The sequence below is a fragment of the Anomaloglossus baeobatrachus genome, chromosome 2, assembly GCF_048569485.1.
Source record: "Anomaloglossus baeobatrachus isolate aAnoBae1 chromosome 2, aAnoBae1.hap1, whole genome shotgun sequence".
Lineage (NCBI taxonomy): Eukaryota > Metazoa > Chordata > Amphibia > Anura > Aromobatidae > Anomaloglossus > Anomaloglossus baeobatrachus.
Genome location: NC_134354.1, coordinates 745,929,823 through 745,950,352, shown reverse-complemented (window position 1 = coordinate 745,950,352; position 20,530 = coordinate 745,929,823). Strand labels below are relative to the sequence as shown.

Here is a 20,530-nt window from a genome sequence, read left to right as displayed (position 1 = left end):
CCCGCTCATCTCCGCTCCTCCGCTTCTATTGGGCAGTCGCTTAGTGACGTCACTGTGATGCCGAACGAACCGCCCCCTTAGAAAGGAGGCAGTTCGCCAGTCACAGCGATATCGCTAGGCAGGTAAGTAGTGTGACGGGTCCGCATGATTTTGTGCGCCACGGGCAGCGATTTGCCCATGATGCACAAACGATGGGGGCGGGTACACACGTTAGCGATCTCGCTAGCGAGATCGCAGCGTGTAAAGCGGCCTTAAAGCTAAAAAGTGATTTGCAGATAACAGGAACTGCCAGCCTTAAGGTCCAGTCACACTAAGCAACTTACCAGCGATCCCAACAACGATAGGGATCGCTGGTAAGTTGCTAGGAGGTTGCTGGTGAGATGTCACACTGCGACGCTCCAGCGATCCCACCAGCAACCTGACCTGGCAGGGATCGCTGGAGCGTCGCTACACAAGTTGCTGGTGAGCTCACCAGCAACCAGTGACAAGCCCCCAGCGCAGCGTGGAAGATGCTGCGCTTGGTAACTAAGGTAAATATCGGGTAACCAACCCGATATTTACCTTGGTTACCACCGCACGGAGCTACATGTGCAGAGAGCAGGGAGCAGCGCACACTGAGCGCTGGCTCCTTGCTCTCCTAGTTGCAGCACACATCGGGTTAATTACCCGATGTGTGCTGCAGCTAAATGTGCACAGAGCAGGGAGCAGCGCACAATGCTTAGCGCTGGCTCCTTGCTCTCCTAGTTACAGCACACATCGGGTTAATTAACCCGATGTGTGCTGCAGCTAAATGTGCACAGAGCAGGGAGCAGCGCACAATGCTTAGCGCTGACTCCTTGCTCTGCTAGTTACAGCACACATCGGGTTAATTAACCCGATGTGTGCAGCAGCTAAATGTGCACAGAGCAGGGAGCAGCGCACAATGCTTAGCGCTGGCTCCTTGCTCTCCTAGTTACAGCACACATCGGGTTAATTAACCCGATGTGTGCTGCAGCTACATGTGCACAGAGCAGGGAGCAGCGCACAATGCTTAGCGCTGGCTCCTTGCTCACCTAGTTACAGCACACATCGGGTTAATTAACCCGATGTGTGCTGCAGCTACATGTGCACAGGGCAGGAGCCGGCACTGACAGTGAAAGTGGAGGAGGCTGGTATCGAAGGTAAATATCGGGTAACCAAGGACAGGGCTTCTTGGTTACCCGATGTTTACTGTGGATACCAGCCTCCGCAGAAGCCGACTCCTGCTGGCTGCACATTTAGTTGTTGCTGTCTCGCTGTCACACACAGCGATCTGTGCTTCACAGCGGGACAGCAACAACTAAAAAATGGCCCAGGACATTCAGCAACAACCAACGACCTCACAGCAGGGGCCGGGTTGTTGCTGGATGTCACACACAGCAACATCGCTAGCAACGTCACAAAAGTTGTTCGTTAGCAGCGATGTTGCTAGCGATGTTGCTTAGTGTGACGGGGCCTTTATGTGTGTACTCGAATGGCATACAGAGCCTTATATCTTTGCAGTGTTCTCATTCTATCTTATCAAGGCCTCTAATTGAACAACAGAACAAAAATTTGTCATTAAACCCCATGATGATGAGATAACTCTGTTTGCTCTGTCACAATCTACACAATAAAGGTGGTGTCACACACAGCGACAACGACGTCGCTGCTACGTCACCATTTTCTGTGACGTTGCAGCGACGTCCCGTCGCTGTCGCTGTGTGTGACATCCAGCAACGAGCTGGCCCCTGCAGTGAGGTCGTTGCTCGTTGCTGAATGTCCTGCTTCATTGTTTCGTCGTCGCTCTCCCGCTGTGAAGCACACATCACTGTGTGTGACAGCGAGAGAGCGACGAAATGAAGCGAGCAGGGAGCAGGAGCCGGTGTCTGGCAGCTGCGGAAAGCTGTAACCACTGTAAACATCGGGTAACCAAGGGAAGACCTTTCCCTGGTTACCCGATATTTACCTTCGTTACCAGCCTCCGCCGCTCTTGCTGCTAGTGCCGGCTCCTGCTCTGTGCACATGTAGCTGCAGTACGCATCGGGTAATTAACCCTATGTGTACTGTAGCTAGGAGAGCAAGGAGCCAGCGCTAAGCAGTGTGCGCGGCTCCCTGCTCTCTGCACATGTAGCGACGTTATGATCGCTGCTGTGTCGCTGTGTTTGACAGCTAAGCAGCGATCATAACAGCGACTTACAAGGTCGCTGTTACTTAACAGAAAATGGTGACGTAACAGCGATGTCGTTGTCGCTGTCGCTACGTGTGAACCCAGCTTAAAACTAAAAAATGGGCAGCAGATAGCAGGAACTGCCAACCTTATATGTGCACCCCAATGGCCAGTGTGAAACCTGGAACAATTCAAAATTTGAATAAGAATAGTCGCAAGATAAAAATATCTATATATCAGTTCTATATAGTTTAATTTTATGATACATATTCCCTTTAAAGTTGAACTGCACATTAATGGAGGTCTCCTGAGTGATGCAATATTCTCATATTCATAAAAATTTTCACAATAAAAATTGGAACCTTGAACCTCGTCTTGTCTAGTCTGGGGTAGGGTTTTAATAAGCCCTAATTATTTTGCAATTCAGTACGCAGGATTGTCCTTCCTAAATTAGGAAGCTATCTTTTGAGATCTTGTACCCATGTAACCTCTGGACACTAAACAGGCAACAGTTCATATAGAAGACTTATAAAGGTCAAACCTGCAACATTTCTCTACCGCTTTAATTGGTTGCCAAACTTTTAAAGTAGGTGACATTTAAAGTGCATTGTAACTTACAGGGAATTAGCAATTAAACCTCCAGCATGATGGTATCGTACTTGTTAAATAACATTTTAACTATTCCCTGTTTTTCAGCGTTTTTTACTTTGAGGGCAAAAAGCAGGTTGTACCGATCTCTCACTAGGAGTCATGTGGGAGGTACGGCCTGTTTTCATTAATTAAAGCAAACACGGCACTTCTGTTCGTGGTGCACAAGTAGGATCCAATCCCATAACTGATATCAAAGAAGACTTGGCACTCAAGAGTTGATGTGAAAAAAATGGTGATTTTTATTCCAAGACACTACCGAGCACAAACGTTTCGGTCCGTAATGGACCTTCCTCAGTGTGCTGTAATCAAATATAATATATAGATATATTTTTGCATCTGCTTGTGGATTTATATTTTGAGATCCTGTCTTTGATTGGTTGTGTCGTTTCAATAGGTACACCACGAAAAAGGTATCACATGTGTGGCTCCATTGAGTATCTCTCAGAGATGTCCCTTTCCATCCAAGGATGGACTCACTGCCTTTTTTTGTTGTGTAAACATGTTTATTCAGATTATGTTTCTGCACAATTTTCTTGCAGCACATTATTTACAATATATGTGTTATGCCATTGAACACTTTTTTCCTTTACATGTCTGCAATTTATTTGACAACATTGACATTGTGTATTTGCATATTATTTTTGACTACCGCACACTGATTGAGGTCCATTATGCACCGAAACGTTTGTGCTTGGTAATGTGTGGGAATAAATAATCACCATTTTTTCACATCAACTCCTGAGGGCCAAGTCTTCTTTGATGCCTGTTTTCATTTTTCCTGGATTGACTTTCCGCCTTGTGTGAGAAATCTTCCAGTTCCTAGCAGTCAGGGTAATCCATCAGCTCCCTGCAATCGCGTCACAGAGAGACAATGGGAGCCACTGTGTATATCTCTGGCAATGATTTCATTTTACATGCCGCTGTCAAGGATTTAAATACTTAAACTGCAGCGAGTTGAGCGTGCTCTGATCTCTGCATTTACAGGCGACAATGCTATTGTTATGCGATGTTCGGTTCCAAACCCATTGGGTGTCACTGTGGCGTCCGGCTCTATTCACACTGCACAACCTGACAGGCAACCTGATGTCTCCTAGTTGTTCAGCCAGAGCTGTGTATCGGCTATTTCATGTGCTCTGTTCCTCAGCCCTGCAGGAGTTAATTCCTGCTGACCTGCAGAGTTCTGCTACAAGCTTAGGTTGCTAATTACCAATCACAGCCATCTCCTTCCTATTTAAGGTGCTAGATCCTGCTACTCAGTGCCGATAACAGCTTCAGCTTCTGCAGTGATTCCGGTCTTATTGTGGTGACCCAATCTGTTGGAGATCTGTGGTCTAATTGTGCGGTGTGGAAGTTTTCCAGTTGTCCGTTTATTTCCTCCCTTTTATGTTATTTTCCACTGTGCACATATTGTAGCTCTTTTGTTATTGATTGCTGTGTATACGAGTTTTGGTTTTTCCCCTGTCCGTGTTTAGTTGTGGAGATTGGACTACAGGGTGGAGGAGGGGGAGGGGAGTTACACTAGGTCTAGGACAGGAGTTAGGGTCACGCTGGCAACTCAGACCTCACTACCATCAAGTGTACTTCTGAGCTAAGGGACAGTGAAGGTCCCCAGTTTGAAGGCCAGACTATGTGTCCCTGTTCAGTCATCTCTTTCTCATGACATTACTGTCATGTGATGTTCAGTTCCAAAGTCATTGGGTATTATGGTGGCATTGGGCTCTGTTCACACTGTAGAGTCTGACAGGCAACCTGATGTCTCCTGGTTGTTGAGCCAGAGCTGGGTGTCAGCTGTTTCATGTGCACTGTTCCTCAGCCCTGCAGGAGTTAATACCTGCCACCCCGGGGAACTCTGCTAGCAGTTCAGGTTGCTAATTACCAAAACTTGTACACACAGCAATCACATACAAAGGAGCGACAATATGTGCATAGGGGAATATAACAGGGAGGAAGTAAATGGATAACCGGGAAACTTCCAAACCACACAATAAGCACACCATAGATCACCAAAGATTGGATTACCACAACCAGAATCGCTGGAGCTGTGCTGAAGCTATTATCGGATCTGAGTAGCAGGATCCAGTACCTTAAATAGGAAGGAGACTGCTTGTGATTTGTAATTACCAACTTGAGTTCTTAGCAGAGTTCCCCGGTCAGCAGGAATTAACTCCTGCAGGACTGAGGAACAGAACACATGAAACAGCCGATGTCTAGCTCTGGCTGAACAACTAGGAGACGTCCGGTTGCCTGTCAGGCTCTGCAATGGGAACAGAGCCCGACGCCAGCATGACACCCAATGGGTTTGGAATCGAACATCGCATGACAGCTGTGTAACAAAGCTGGTGTCTGCCTGTTAAGAAGGAGAATCAACTCCTGAGCAGACTTCATACAGCACTTACTGACCTTTGATGAAAATTGATGTCTTAAGTTGGCAAGAAGTTAAAATAGTATTTATAACAGGGCGTTTTATGGGTATTTACATTTGCAAGAAAAAGGTGACAATCTCTGTATTTGACATAAAATACAGTTATACGCTATACTATTTACAGAAAATAATTCAAACACAAGAATAAAGACAAAGATTAAAAACACTTAAAAACGGATATACTGCGCCACTAAAGAGAACCTGTCATCAAATTTGGCCTCTATAAGCTAGGGCCACCACCAGTGAGTCCTTGTATACAGTATTCCAGAATGCTGTGTATAAGAGCCCAGGCCAATTTGTATACCGTAAAAAACACTTTTATAATACTCACCTACAGGGTGGTCCGGTCTGATGGGTGTTGCTGCTGTATGGTTCAGCACCTCCTCTCTGCGGCGATCACCGTCCTCCTTCTACCTAGCCCAGTGTGGATGACGTGTCCTATGTCATCTACACAGGCCAGCATTGCGTTCCTGCGTAGGCGCATTTTGACCTGCCCTTCTGAGCTGTCAAGACCATCACATCCACATTTGGTGTCGTCATAAGCGTTGATGTACTGATCATCCAATCTTCTCCTCTCACATTTAGGACACCAGGGAAGACAGGAAAAACCTGCACCATGGAATCTTTCCAGATTTCTTGAGCGTGGTCACATCACATAGGCAATGGAGAAATGTCCTCATTGTCATTCTCCAACCAAAGATTAGTTATAACTTATGGGTTAAATTCTTATTTTATGGACCAGCTGAACAAATTTCCATAAGATGTGTTTGGAAACATTAATTCTTGACCTTCAGTCGTAGAGTAGCCTAATAAAGCAGACGGTAGCGGCTATAAGAATCACACTTAATGTTGGTGCGGTAGACCGCTACTATTAAAAATCATCTCGCGGCTTGCGCTAATGCTCTACTTAGTATTCCAAATGCTTACTTTTCTAAACAAGTGTGAAGTACAATTTAAAAATCCAGCAATGATAAAGCTGATCTGTCAGAATGATAGGTCGGGCTATATTTAGAGTGTTTCTTTTTGCAGATACCTTGATTGCTTTATTTCCATGTCTGAAACTAATTCTGTAGAAAGGCAAATTCGGTAGGAAAATTAGAATTGCAGATCCAGGGTTTTCAAGTGGAATATAATGCTCTTTGTTTTGTCTGACTATTAGAAATCAAGGTTCCTTATTAGACAGGCGATCTTGAGTTTCTGCTGTACTCGCTCGATGTCTGTACTTACGGGACTAGAATTAATGTGAAATAATTATATCTAGAGTTGAGCGTATCCATTTGATGTGAGTTGAATTTTTAGGAATTTGCCGAACCCGGCGCATATAAACATTTTTTTTCCAACAATCACATTTCCCACCATTATACACATTGCAGTAAATTGTTCCAACCAAAGAAGGTATAGTGTCTGTCTGAGGCCACAGGCTCAAAAAGGCTACCTCAGACAGACTTGGCAAGAGCCACTCCATTTGGCATAATCCAGAGTAACCCTGACACCCTGGAATCTGGATTTACAACAGGGTCCAGTGTATTGCTACCCACCGAAGGGCTGCCATCCAGTGGTGCGAACCACAGGTAGGAATGGTCACCAAGCAAGATCTAAGCCAGGAGGTCACGTAAAGGACAAAATCAGGACCTATAAGAATAGTCAAAAACATAAGCCGAGGTCAAAATAAGGAACAATGATCACAAGAGGCAAAACAGACAGGACTGAGCTATGGATGCACTAGATTATATCTGGCAGCTTCCAGCAGTAAGCTGGAAGCTTTAGCAGCGTGTGGTGCTTTCTAATAGGATGAAGCAAGGAACTGATAATTTCACCTGGATAGCATACACACACCCATTCTGTCAGACTGGAAAATACTACAGGTCCCAGCCACTGCAACCTTAGTGGATATACAGCCTGAGCTGTCCAGAGCTTTTGGCTCTGATATCACCAGTACCACCCACAGAATGAATATGGCGGTACCTGACAACAGAAATAGATATTGCAGGAGCATCCTCTGGTGGAGATGGGACAGAAGGAACACATGACCTCAAGGTGGAATTCCCCACAATGCCATGGCTTAGCACAGTAAAGGCCCCGTTACACACAGTGACATCACTAGCGATCTCGTTAGTGATGTGACACGCCCAGATCATTGCAACGATTTGCCAAGATCACACATAGGTTGTTTTGGAGCGGTCACACGTACACATCTCACCAACAATGCAACATCGTTCAGCGATATATTGTTTGACTAAGGCGGTCGTGTGGATATTCTTCGTCGTTGTCAGGTTGTCAAACGTAGCAATGTCTGCTGCGTTCCAAACGACGAACAATATTTTGAAACTGAACGATGTGTCAACGATCAACGATTTTCACCCTATTTGCAATCGTTCGGAGTCACACGTAGGTGTCACATGCAACGACATCGCTAATGATGACAGAAGTGCGACACAACAACCGTGACCCCGACGGCATATCGTCAGATAAATCGTAGCGTGTAGAGGGGCCTTTACTCAGGGGGGACTATCATAGGCAGTATAAAACCATAGGCAGGGAATGTAGTAGCCGTTTTCTGGTGAATATGGATAGTGAAAGGACATCAGTGCTCATATCTTAGCTATAGACACACAGAAAGAAATCCATAAACACTGCAAAAGCTTTAGAGATGAGGTGTGATGGCAAAGCAGTGAAGAAGGGATACCATCCGTATCCCATAGCCACATATTTTGAGATTAAGTTGCCATTACTAAAGGCCGCTTTACACGCTGCGATATCATGACCGATATCGCTGGCGTTGGTAGCCGCCCCCATCGGTTGTGCGACATGGGCAAATCGCTGCCCGTGGCGCACAATATCGCCCAGACCCGTCACACTACTTACCTGCCCTGCGACGTCGCTGTGACCGGCGAAACACCTCCTTTCTAAGGGGGCGGTTCGTTCAGCGTCACAGCGACATCACAGCTGCGTCACTGAACCGCCGCCCAATAGAAGCGGAGGGGCGGAGATAAGCGGGACTAACATCCCGCCCACCTTCTTCCTTCCGCATTGCGGGCGGGAGGCAGGTAAGGAGAGGTTCCTCGTTCCTGCGGTGTCACACGTACCGATGTGTGCTGCCGCAGGAACGAGGAACAACTTTGTTACTGCTGCAGCAACGATATTAGAGAATGGACCCCCATGTCACCGATGAGCGATTTTGCATGTTTTTGCAACGATGCAAAATCGCTCATAGGTGTCACACACAACGGCATCGCTAAAGCGACCGGATGTGCGTCACAAATTCTGTGACCCCAACGAGATCGCTTGGGCGATGTCGCAGCGTGTAAAGCGGCCTTAAGGCTGGGTTTGCATTACAGAGCTTGAAAATAGGTTGGACACAGTCGTAGGAAACCTCAGATTATTACACATGACTTTTCAGGGCATTTAGAGGCTTTGCAGTACTTTTGATTTGCTGCTAATCAATATATATTTTTTTAAATTTGACCCAGCTGGAAAATCCAAAATTCAAAATATAGTATATGCCCTACTCTAATTGTAACACACATGCAATTGCAGTAATGTGATTGTGTTAATGAAGGTTGAGCTGCAAACGTATTCAGCAGTTTTGAACTCATATTATTGACTGCAGAGCTTTGCACGTGTGGTCTCTAGTGATGGGTGGACCCGGACTGTAAAAGTCCAGATCCGCGCAGGTTCAAAAGAACCCGATCACTGGACCCGGACTTCTCAAGGAACTATGGGTAACGATCCAGATCCGGCCACCCAGGTAATAAAAATAAAATCAAAGAAAAAAGAAAGAAAATAAGAATAAAGCATGCACAGTATACTTACTGGTCTCTGTGTGGCTGTAACTCTGTTTCCAGGCTAATTACTCTACTTCCGGGGCCGCTTATTATTTTCAGGCATATGCACTGCTTCCCCCACCCACCGGCAGTCTCGGCATCTCTGATTGGTTGCAGTCAAACAGCGCCCCCAGACTGTGTGACAGCGTGTCTGACTGCAACCAGTCAGAGGTCCTGTGTCTGCAATCCCCCAATTTTTATACCCAACCATGATAAAGCCAACAGCTGGGAGCTGGCATTCTCAGGCGATGAGCAGTGATGTCACTCAGGTTATTTGCGGTTACAGCTGGAGGTTCCCATGGTCCTCTACCTATGATCGCAGGTAAACTGATCTCTGGTGACCTCATTGTACTGAGTGACCTCAGGTGAGGTTATCTGCGATCACAGGTGGAGGACCATGAGAACCTCCAGCTGTGACCACAAATAACATGAGTGATGTTAGAGCTCATCGAATGGCTCATTCTCTGCCTGAGGCTCACAGCGGGCGGTCTGCCACTTCAGATTTAGCAAAGCTGGAATCATCGTGAGACATCATATGGATTTTTTCGGACTTGGGGTGAAAGAAGGTGTTTTTTGTACTTTATTTCAAATAAAGGATTTTTTTAGCGTTTATGTTTATGTTTATTTCTTTTCATTTACAGATTTGTAATGGGGCTCTCATAGGCACCTCCCATTACTACTCTAGGGCTTAGTGGCAGCTGTGAGCTGTTATTAACCCCTTATTACCCCAATTCCTGCACCAGGGCAATCGGGATAATCCAGGTAAAGTTCCGGAATTGTCGCATCCATTGGATCTAATCCTGGGCGGCTGCGGGTTGCTATTGTTTGGTGGGGGGGGAGGCCCACTAAGCATGGGCTTCCTCAGCCTGAGAATACGAGCTCCTAGCTGTCAGCTTTATCATGGCTGGGTATCAAAATTGGGGGGACCACACACTGTTTTTTTAAATTCTTTATTTAAATCATATAAAAAAAGCCTGATGTGATTCCTCTTATTTTGATTCACAGCCAAGGTATGTGCATGGTTGGGTGTTTTTCCCGAAATTGCACACGGCTGAGTTTTTCCCGAAATTGTAAATTATACAAAGGTTAGACATAACTTGATGATATCAAGGAAAACTAAACCAATGGTTTTCCCAACAATCCCAAATATTAGTTATGTTTCTCTATTTGTTTTCTTTGGGATTTCACGAAAATATGGAGGCTGAGCTTGTGCACTTCCACCCCATCATGACACAGCTCCACATAGCCCCATTCTCAGTCCGACAGGGGATGACTTGCGACATTGGGAAAACTTTATATTTAGAAATTTCTTTTTTATTATAGACTTGTAGTCACAGAGGAAAGTAATTTGTACAGAACATGATAGTCCTGACAAGCTAATTCACTGGTGATTAGATCAGTTGAGACATTACCGGACATATCAGATTAAGGACACAAATAATTATCCGTGTTCGCAAAACTTGATGGTTCCTAAGAAATTTAAAGTTAACAGCATAAATCCTCCTACCTGCATCATCAATAGACAGACAGCAGTGCACAGATAGGACTGAGACAGAATGGGATCGTTGTGTTCCATCAGATAAGATACCCTAGACAGAACATACTCAATGGAGAAATCATTTGCACACGGTGCCCATTCACCTGCCTGACTCAGAGGTTAAACTGAAGCTGCCACTGATTTAGAGATTAATGTGCAGCAGTAAATGTAGCTTTGCTATGCGGCGTTGCTGTGTTACTAAATGAAGAATTTACAGGTTCCTCAGCTGGTTGTGAATCTGATAAATCATCTACTTTGCACTATGTAAGAATTATGATTTTAGGCAAAGCTTCACATATTCCCAGTGGACAAGTCACACTGCTTACTACAAGAGCAACTCACTCATAAACTGCTGCTGGCTTCATTTGGCATCTAATTTGGTAAATGTGTTGTTGGTTCCCAGTTTACATCATGGGAGTGCCTCTGTCCCATTTTTGCTAATATAATCAAATAAGCTTTCTGGTCACTTTCTTTCACAAGATCAGCACCGTCTTAAAGTCATGGAATCATAGACTGTAAAGGCCCCGTTACACGCAACGACGTACAACTAACGATATATCGCCGGGGTTACGGATTCCGTGACGCACATCCGGCATCGTTAGCGAGGTCGTTGTGTGTGACAGCAAGGAACGACCATTAACGATGGAAAATACTCACCTTATCGTCCATCGTTGACACGTCGTTCCTTTTTAAATAATCGTTGATTGTTGAGGACGCAGGTTGTTCATTGTTCCCGAAGCAGCACACATCGCTACATGTGACACCTCGGGAATGACGACCTGCAGCTTACCTGCAGCTGCCGGCAATGAGGAAGGAAGGTGGTGGGCGTGATGTTATCTCCCGCTCATCTCCACCCCTCCGCTTCTATTGGGCGGCTGCTTAGTGACGCCACTGTGACACCGCACGAACCCCCCCCTTAGAAAGGAGGTGGTTCGCCGGCAACAGCGACGTTGCTAGGCAGGTAAGTGCGTGTTACGGCTCCAAACGATATTGTGCGCCACGGGCAGCGATTTGCCCATGACGCACAAACGACGGGGGCGGGTGCTTTCACCAGCGATATCGCTAGCGATATTGCTGCGTGTAACGCCCCCTTTAGAGTTGGAAGGGACCTCCAGGGTCATCCTGTCCAACTCCTGCTCAATGCAGGATGCAATAAACCATCCCACACAGATATCTGTCCAGCCTCTGTTTGAAAGATTCCATCAAAGGAGAAGTCACCACTAGTGATGGGCGGTTTCAAACATACCCAAGTGCCGGGCCTTAATAATAATAAAGCAAGCGGGTTGTACTTACCGAGACTCCGGCACGGCTGTAACTGCTACCTGGCTGCTCATTTACTTCAGGGGCCGCTTATTACCTTCACTGCATATGCACTGCTTTCCCCACCCATTGGTGTCTGTGATTGGTTACAGTCAGACGTTCCCCCCAGTCTTAGTGACAGCGTGTCTGACGCTTCCAATCACAGGCCAAGTCTATGGGTCTATATTGTCCAGTAAAAATAAATAAATAAGTAAAAAAATTGGTGTAGGATCCCCCCATATTATGATACTTAGCACATATAAAGCATATGGCTGCCGAATGTGTATCAAAACAAGAGGAACCACAAGCGGCTTTTTTTGTTTTTACAGAAAAAATTAAATAATTAAAAAAAAGGTGTGCCCTCGCTCCCCAATTTTGATACCCAGCCATGATAACGCCCAACAGCTGAGGGCTGGTATTCTCAGTCTGGGGAGACCCATGATTATTTGGCCCCAGTAGCCTTAAAATAGCAGTCTGCAGACGCCCAGAATTGTCACATTCATTAGAAGCAGCAATCCCAACACTTTACCCAGCTCTTTCCGATAGGCCTGGTGCGGTGACAATCGGGGTAATAAGGGTTTAATCGCAGCTCACAGCTGCCACAAAGCCCTAGTGAGACCGCTCCCATTACTAATCTATCAAAGAAAGTAAATAAACACAAACATCTAAAAAATCCTTTATTTGGAATAAAATACAAAAAACTCCTATTTCACTACTTTGTTAACCCCCAAAACACCCTTACAGGTCCAATATAATCCACACGAGATCCCACAATGATTCCAGTTCTGCTACATCTGAAGTTAAAGCTCACGTTCATGGAACATGACTACCTGCTGCGGACTTCAGGAACAGACTGAGCCTCAGCGATCAGCGGTGACGTCACTCAGGTGACTTGCGGTCACAGCTGGAAGTTCCCTTAGTCCTCCACCTGTGACCGGACTGGAACTAACCAGATCTCAGGTGAACTCGCAGACTGGTAAGTAAAATGTACCTGCTCTAATCAGTAAAATCAGTGACCTCACCTCAGGTGGGGTCACTGAGTTTAATAAAGTGCATTCAGTTACAGGTTAGAGTATAATTTCTTGAATGCAGGGGTCCAACCACTAGGACCTCAATATCAAAGCTCTGGAACCTGGGACTGGTCTTTGCAGAGCCCCATCTTAAGTGGAGCGGAGCACTTTGCCTGGCTTTCTCCGACAGTCCCATAGACAATTAATGGATCATAGTTGGAGTATATGCACCTCCTCTCCATTCAGGACAATGTTTTGTAGAGTCCATTTCTCTGGTTCCAAAGCCGCATTTTGGAACCATAGTGAGTTCCAGAGATCTGATAGGGAATAACTTAATATTTTGGAAATAACCCTTTATCGTAATCTAATCAGTGTCCCAAATAATGTCAGCACATTTCTCTCCAGCCGCTGTAATTATTTCCATGACCGGACTGCATACAGGTTGTTTTTTTACAGTCACCTCCAGACAAAGCCCCCGTCCTGACAAACATAACCACTTGAGTGAAAAGGTCATTGTCTCCCTCATTGTCATCACACTCCTCACCTGCTGCTGTCCCTATGATTATTGGCTAGAATGTGTTTCTTGTTCAACCTCTTTAAATCAGGCAGTCTGAGAAAATGTGCTCAGAAAATGTGCCCATTTTGCACACATACATGCATATATTGATATCCGGACATGCAGCTCGTCCAACAGAAAATGCAGAAAGCGTTAAAAGGCTGTATATTTATCCAAGACAATAGGACTACAATCCTTTTACCAATATCTCTGCTTGACTCAAGGCTGTTTCAGTTCACAGAATCAGTATCTCCTCCATAATGAAGGATTGCTGAAAGATCTGCAGCTTATTTTAAGGCCAAGATTTTCTGAGATTATGAAGCCACCGAGCTGCATCACAACACGGCCTTGTGCTTTGTGATTGCCTCCACTTTCCATCTAATTTCACAATAGCATAAACCTTCCGCTGCTATTTCACCCGAACCTTCTGTTATTTAACCCATGAAAGACGTATATATTTCCATGGATAAACTACAGTTGAAGATAGATGTCTATTACAATATTTTACAAATGTATCAATATAATACAGTATGTAAAATATATACATAAAAACAATATTGACGTATATTAGTGATGGCCGACCCCGCAGATATCCGAGATCGGCTGATCCAACCGAATTAAAAAAACAAAACCCTGGTTCGGGCCCAGAATTGATCCTGGATATCTGCCCGGATCATATAAAACTATGGGGACCCAAATCATGTGCATTAAAATGGTGGTAGCATGGGCTAGGGGGAATAGAGCAGGTACATTTTACTTACCAGTCTGCGAGTGGCTGTAACACTACTTCCAGGTCTGCTCATTAACCTCATGCATATGCCTTGCTTCCCCCGCCCACCTGCAGTTCCGGAATCTGTGATTGGTTGCAGTAAGACCGCAACCCCACCTTGTGTGACAGCGTGTCTCACTGCTTGGAACCATACATGCTTGTCTGTGTCCCTATAGTGGTGTACAAATCTAGGGCTTATTGGCAACTGTAAGCCGTCATTAACCCCTTATTAACCGGATTGCCACCACACCAGGGCCGTCGGGATAAGCAGGGTAAAGTGCCAGGATTATCGCATCTTATGGATGCAACCATTCTGGGCAGCTGCAGGCTGCTAATTTTAGGCTGGATGGGGCCCAATAACCATGGGCCTCCCCAGCTTGAGAATACCAGCCCCTAGCTGTTGGCTTTATAGTGGCTGGGTATCAAAATTGAGGGGACCGCACACCAGTTTTTTAAATTATTTAAATAATTTTAAAAAAGCCGCATAGGGTCTCTGTTTTTCTTTATACACTGCCAAGATAATCCCATGGCTAGGTGCTGTAGTCTGTAGCCATACGGTTTATCTGTGCTGGGTATCATAATATGGGGGAACCCGATGCCAATTTTTTTTCATTTATTTTTACACCACTATAGGGACAAGGTGTATGATTGCAAGCATCTACTTTATTACTTTATTCTTGTTTTTTCTTTTTCCTTTTTTTTGAATTTTATTACTCGGTTGGCCAGATCTGGACAGTCCAGGTTCACCCATCACTAAGTGCAATAAGTAGCTGTATATGCAATGAATAACCTTTATTTTCTGAAACCATAATAACACCTAAGATTATAGAATTGCCTTTTATCTGTCTAGTAAGAAAATACTCTCAGTGGTTTTGCTGGTTGTGATCCAGTTTTAATGGTATTTGTTTTTGAGATAGAATTGCTCAACAGGAAAAAATACAAATGTTAGTACAGGTTTTGTTGGAGCAGTTGGTGGAGATGTTGCATTGGTTTCTATGATGAAAAGACACTGCTGGCAATGTTGGTGAGATATGGTACTGTGTGATTAATCGGAAAAGATAAAAGGTACAGATGGTTTGAGGTATAGACAGGTATAAATACTAGTATTAGGCAGACATACCCTCAATTAAGTGACTAAGTTTCCTTTTTGGTCCGCCCTTGGCTTTTTATGGCAACATAGACCATTAGATATTTGACAGAGCCATATCTCCTCAGCAGGGAACATGAATGTCTGCCAAACAACTATGGTACTCCTAATCTCTAGGGGAAAAATGTAGCTCCTTGGGTAATGATGGTTAAATAGTAGATGTAAAATATAATGTCCATGTGATGGAGTAAAGCTGGCCATACTTATTTTGTGGTGTTGGACCAATGATGCTTCGTTCAATCAGTTTCTGACGGCCATCTCAGGCAACATTCTTGTACACAGGACCGCTTGATCGGCTGAGTGCTCCTGTGTTCTCTATAAGAAGACTTCCAATTGACAAGGCGCCCAATGACTTATCTCAGGGAGAACAAAGCAATTGGCATTCCGAAATTTGACATGCACGATTGACATTTCCCCCAACCATCAGTTGACCAAACCCTTTGCTATTGGTGGGTTCATATGCATGGGGGTCCTAAGGAAGGGGATAAAATCTTCAGGTTTGCCAAATCTCACACTGTGTGGTTTGGACACACTGAAACAAAACCTCCGATTCATCAGTAACGCCATTTCTCACTCCATTCTTGATGAGGTGGTGTGATGAATTGTGAGGCTTCTTATTCATTAAGAAGTGTATGCCTCCTAAGGAATCAGACGAGACATAAAGAGGGCTGCCCCTTGGTGTGATCCTCACCAGGGTCTGGAGTTAAATTTGTGGCATAGCAATTGCCACTGGTTGTCATGAATTTAACAACCCTCATCCCGCTACAGCTTCACCTACTTTGTTGGAGCTGACCAAAACTCCAAAAGTGACTAAACTTTTGGCCAACCTTGCATTGTGCAAAGATTTTGTGACTTTTCAAAGCTTTTTATGCCAGAATTCTTAAAAAAAACAAACCTTTATGAATTGGTGCTAAAGACTTTTTGAGAGATGAGAGACTACAAGAAATAACTTATTATGCAGCTGTGCATTCTGCTATTTGCTATCATGTAAGAAGTGCTTACATTTATACACACAATGCTTATATTCATTAAACTGTAAGGGGGTCTAGAGCTCTGCCACCCCCTCAGAGGTGAAACTACTATGTATATGTATAATAAAGGAGTGTGCTATGTTTTGTGTAGCCACTAGGAGGCAATGTTGTAAAGATCACTTCCCTGGTACCCTCTGGATAGGAAAGGGGTTAACTGCAGGAAGGAAAGTAGTTTATAAAAAGGGCAAGTAATAGGAGGAGGACAGGAGAGTCCCCAGTGTGGAGAAATAGAACAGTAGCTGTGGATGCAGTAGGCCCAGCAAGCTAGAAGCCTGTTTGATACAATTCGGCCAGACCTTCGGGGTCAAACTTGGACACCGGACACGCAAGGTCCTGTGCGAGGAAGGACTGAGTGTAACGCAGTCCTTAGAAGTGGGTTTAGTTGGTGCGACCTGAGTGGCATCCGTTTCCCTGGAAGGAATACCCAGAGAACACCCTCAAAAGACAGACAGTTAGTGTGACCCAAAAGTGAGGGTGAGAACCGAACATGAGAGCAGAGGTTTAACCTGCCACATACTGGGACATCCTTAGTGGAGATGAGGGGCTTAGGCATCTTCTCGGAGACTCAAGTACCAGTAAAGCGGTCGGCCTATAAAGTGAATGTCGTGATTGTTGCTATGGGAAGCTTCATCAGGGTTAAAGACTGTGCCCGCATATTGAGTGAAGAAGATTTGTGTGTAAAACTGTTAAGTAAAGTTCCGGTGACAAAAAGAAACCTGCACATGTCTGAGTTAAGGGGGCTTTACACGCAGCGACATTGCTAGCGATATCGCTGGTGAAAGCACCCGACCACGACGGTTGTGCGTCACGGGCAAATCGCTGCCTGTGGCGCACAACATCGTTAGGAGCCGTCACACAGACTTACCTGCCTAGCCACGTCGCTGCTGCCGGCGAACCGCCTCCTTTATAAGGGGGCAGTCCATGCGGCGTTACAGCGACGTCGCTAAGCGGCCACCCAATAGAAGAGGAGAGGCGGAGATGAGCGGCCGTAACCTCCCGCCCACCTCCTTCCTCATTGCCGGCAGTTCGTCGATCCCGAGGTGGGACACGTAGCGATTTGTGCTGCCACGGGAACGACGAACAACCTGCGTCCTCATCAAGTAATGATTTTTTGAAAAGGAACGACGTGTCAACGATGGACGATAAGGTGAGTATTTTCCATTGTTAACGGCTGTTCGTTGGTGTCACACGCAACGACGTCGCTAACGATGCCGGATGTGCGTCACGGAATCCGTGACCCCGGCGATATATCGTTAGATACGTCGTTGCATATAACGGGGCCTTAACTGTGTCAGCAGGTGAATGGACCTTTGCTGTTTATTTGCCCTGGCGACTGGTGTACAAGGGGTTAATGTCACGCCGCCAGGGAGCCTCTGCAACGACTACAACGACCCCTGTTTGTCACTCCAATAAAACTATGAATTATATAGACACTCCAGAACTTGTTAAGATTTCTTGGAAAACACAAGTTGTGCATTTCTTATTTTGACCCGCCATAAACTGAATCCCAGAAACGTCTACGTTAGTGTTAGAGCTGCTCTTACACTTTGTAGTGGTTTAACTCAAAGTCCCGAGCTCCAATGCAAGATCTGTGTCAAGACCGCCATCTATCATGTGACATTTATAATACTACTGTCCTCCATTGTGAAGGAAGGGTGCACACAACCAATAGATCTGCTATCACTACACCCCGTATAGATACACACCCAGGCCACTGGTCATCTTTTCATTCAGCATTAGCTACCTTTCTGTAGATTTGCCTAAAGTTTTAGTTTAACACTGTATTTTTTTTCTTTTTAGGGAATTAAGGACATTTCACTTGACAGGTTTATGCATGGTGGAGCCAATGTTACAGGATTCCAGTTGGTGGATTTTAATACTCCAATAGTAACTGAATTAATGCAGCGGTGGAAGACGTTGGACCAAAGGGAATATCCAGGATCGGAAACTCCACCAAAGGTAGTTACTTGTCCTAAATCGATAAATCATTATGTCCATGGGTAACGCTAGTTCATGTCATAATAGATTATGCCTACAAGATAAAGGAAATGAGTGGAGAACTTTATCATATATCCCCAAAACAAAGGGTCTGTTCCTCATTTTAAGATGTGCATACAAATCAAAGTGAAAAGGGGGTTAATGCCGCGCATCAGCCAAAATGAAGATGTAGCACGTTGATGTTACAAACGTATTCTTTTATTCCATCGGTCTACGCGTTTCGAGGATATACCTCTTCTTCAGGACCAGTGCATCAACATAGTATACTATGTTGATGCACTGGTCCTGAAGAAGAGGTATATCCTCAAAACGCGTAGACCGATGGAATAAAAGAATACGTTTGTAACATCAACGTGCTACATCTTCATTTTGGCTGATGCGCGGCATTAACCCCCTTTTCACTCTGATTTGTATGCACATCCACGTGGAGCTGCAGCAGACGCCATCATCCTATGCTCTATCAGTGGTTGTGACTATCACAACCATTTCAGGTGAGTGTATTTTTCCTGATCTACCTCACTGATCTGTTGGTTTTACACTATCAGCGCTCCTTATATTTTCAGTTTATACCTCATTTTAAGATAGTAGGTAGAACCATGAAGGGGTGCGCAGTCAATTTTCCTGAGGAGCCACATTAGAGACCATGACTGGTGCGGAGGGTCAAACCAATAGGCTGTATTTAATTCTGCTCAATATCAATATTAACATATTATCATTATGTTATATTAATATTAATTGTATCACTTAATATTTAGCAGAATTAAGTATGCTGACACCCCTATATACAGTATGAGCCCACACACAGCCCCCTTATATACAGCATGAGCCCTCACACAGACCCTTACATCCAGTATGAGCTCATACATAGCCCCTAAATACAGTATGATCCTCCACATCCCCTCCATATACAATGTGAGCCCCCACATAGCCCTTCCACATACAGTATAAACTCACACGTAGCTTCCTAAATACAGTATGAGCCCCCACAAAGCCACATAGCCTCCTATAATATATTTTATTGACCTCACTTAGCCTCCTATATACATTGGAACCCCCATATAGCCCTGCATATACAGTGTGAGCCCCACATAGCCTCTTATATACTGTAAATTTCCGAGCCCCCATGTAACCTCCTATATACAGTACATTTCTGACGCCCCCCCCATTCCCTCCTATATAATGTTGGGAGCCACCACATAGCCTCCAACATACATGCAAACATCCCATACACAAGAAAAAACCCCCCACATGCTCACGTATCTCCCGTTCCCCTGCCGTTCTCCTCCGGCCTCCGGTGCACTGACGCTAAGCCATGGAACATGCAATGGTGTGACATCATTACGTCAGCGGCCCCTCCTCCAGCAATGTATTCACCGCTGTCTGCATCTTAAGGATGAAAATGGCGGCAGTAGATGGACGGCAGGGGAGGGCATGGTGTGGCCCGCAGTCCACTGTTCACGGTCCTTCAGCTGTCTTGGTCCACGGCACAGACTAGAAAATCCAGAGGACCCAATGTGGCCAGCACTTTGCCCAGCCCTGATCACTACCATTCACCTTTGTTCCCAATTGGAATTCAGATGAATTGGCTAAGTGCATCCTGTGTGCCAGGGTTTGTTGTTTGGGCAAACAAGTATCATAGATGTTGCATTTTGTATACTCACATTGTTTGAAAGCCACTTTTCCCTACTTCCTATGACAACCTGAATGTCTTCTAGTTGGTGGTAGAGTCAGAGTGGGAATGTGAATCATTCTTCTGCCTAGATCTTTGGTATTTTCGGAAAAGTGGCTGAGAACACTGATCGGTGAAGGTCTCAAAATGGTGGCGCAGCAGTTTCACCCATCATAACCATATTATTTGATATTTAGTGCTTTACAATATTTATAATTAAAGATGAGCAAACCCAAGGACTTTACAAAAAGAGTTTGAGTTCAGCGTTTGGGTAGTTTACATATGCACACCACTTGGCAAGCATCTCTTTGCTTGGGTACGCTCAGCCCTGTGTGAGCCACTTCCAGTGTTTGATTGGCTTCCACTGGGGGTAACAACAGAATAATCAGATGTAGTGGAACTGGCACCCCCACTCTCTGTCGACTATCCCTTATGTGCCCTAGCTCGCCC

The 20,530-nt window shown here is 45.1% G+C and overlaps 1 protein-coding gene across 9 annotated transcripts in view; it reads left to right on the top strand.

The window, feature by feature from the left end:
- The window catches only part of GRIA4 (glutamate ionotropic receptor AMPA type subunit 4), a 552,658-nt gene that overhangs the window by 349,710 nt on the left and 182,418 nt on the right, over nucleotides 1-20,530 (top strand). For all 9 annotated transcript variants that reach the window (XM_075337446.1, XM_075337445.1, XM_075337452.1 and 6 more), the window contains one exon: nucleotides 18,214-18,372. In XM_075337446.1, the coding sequence (XP_075193561.1) occupies nucleotides 18,214-18,372 (159 nt within the window). The remainder of the gene's footprint in view (nucleotides 1-18,213; nucleotides 18,373-20,530) is intronic.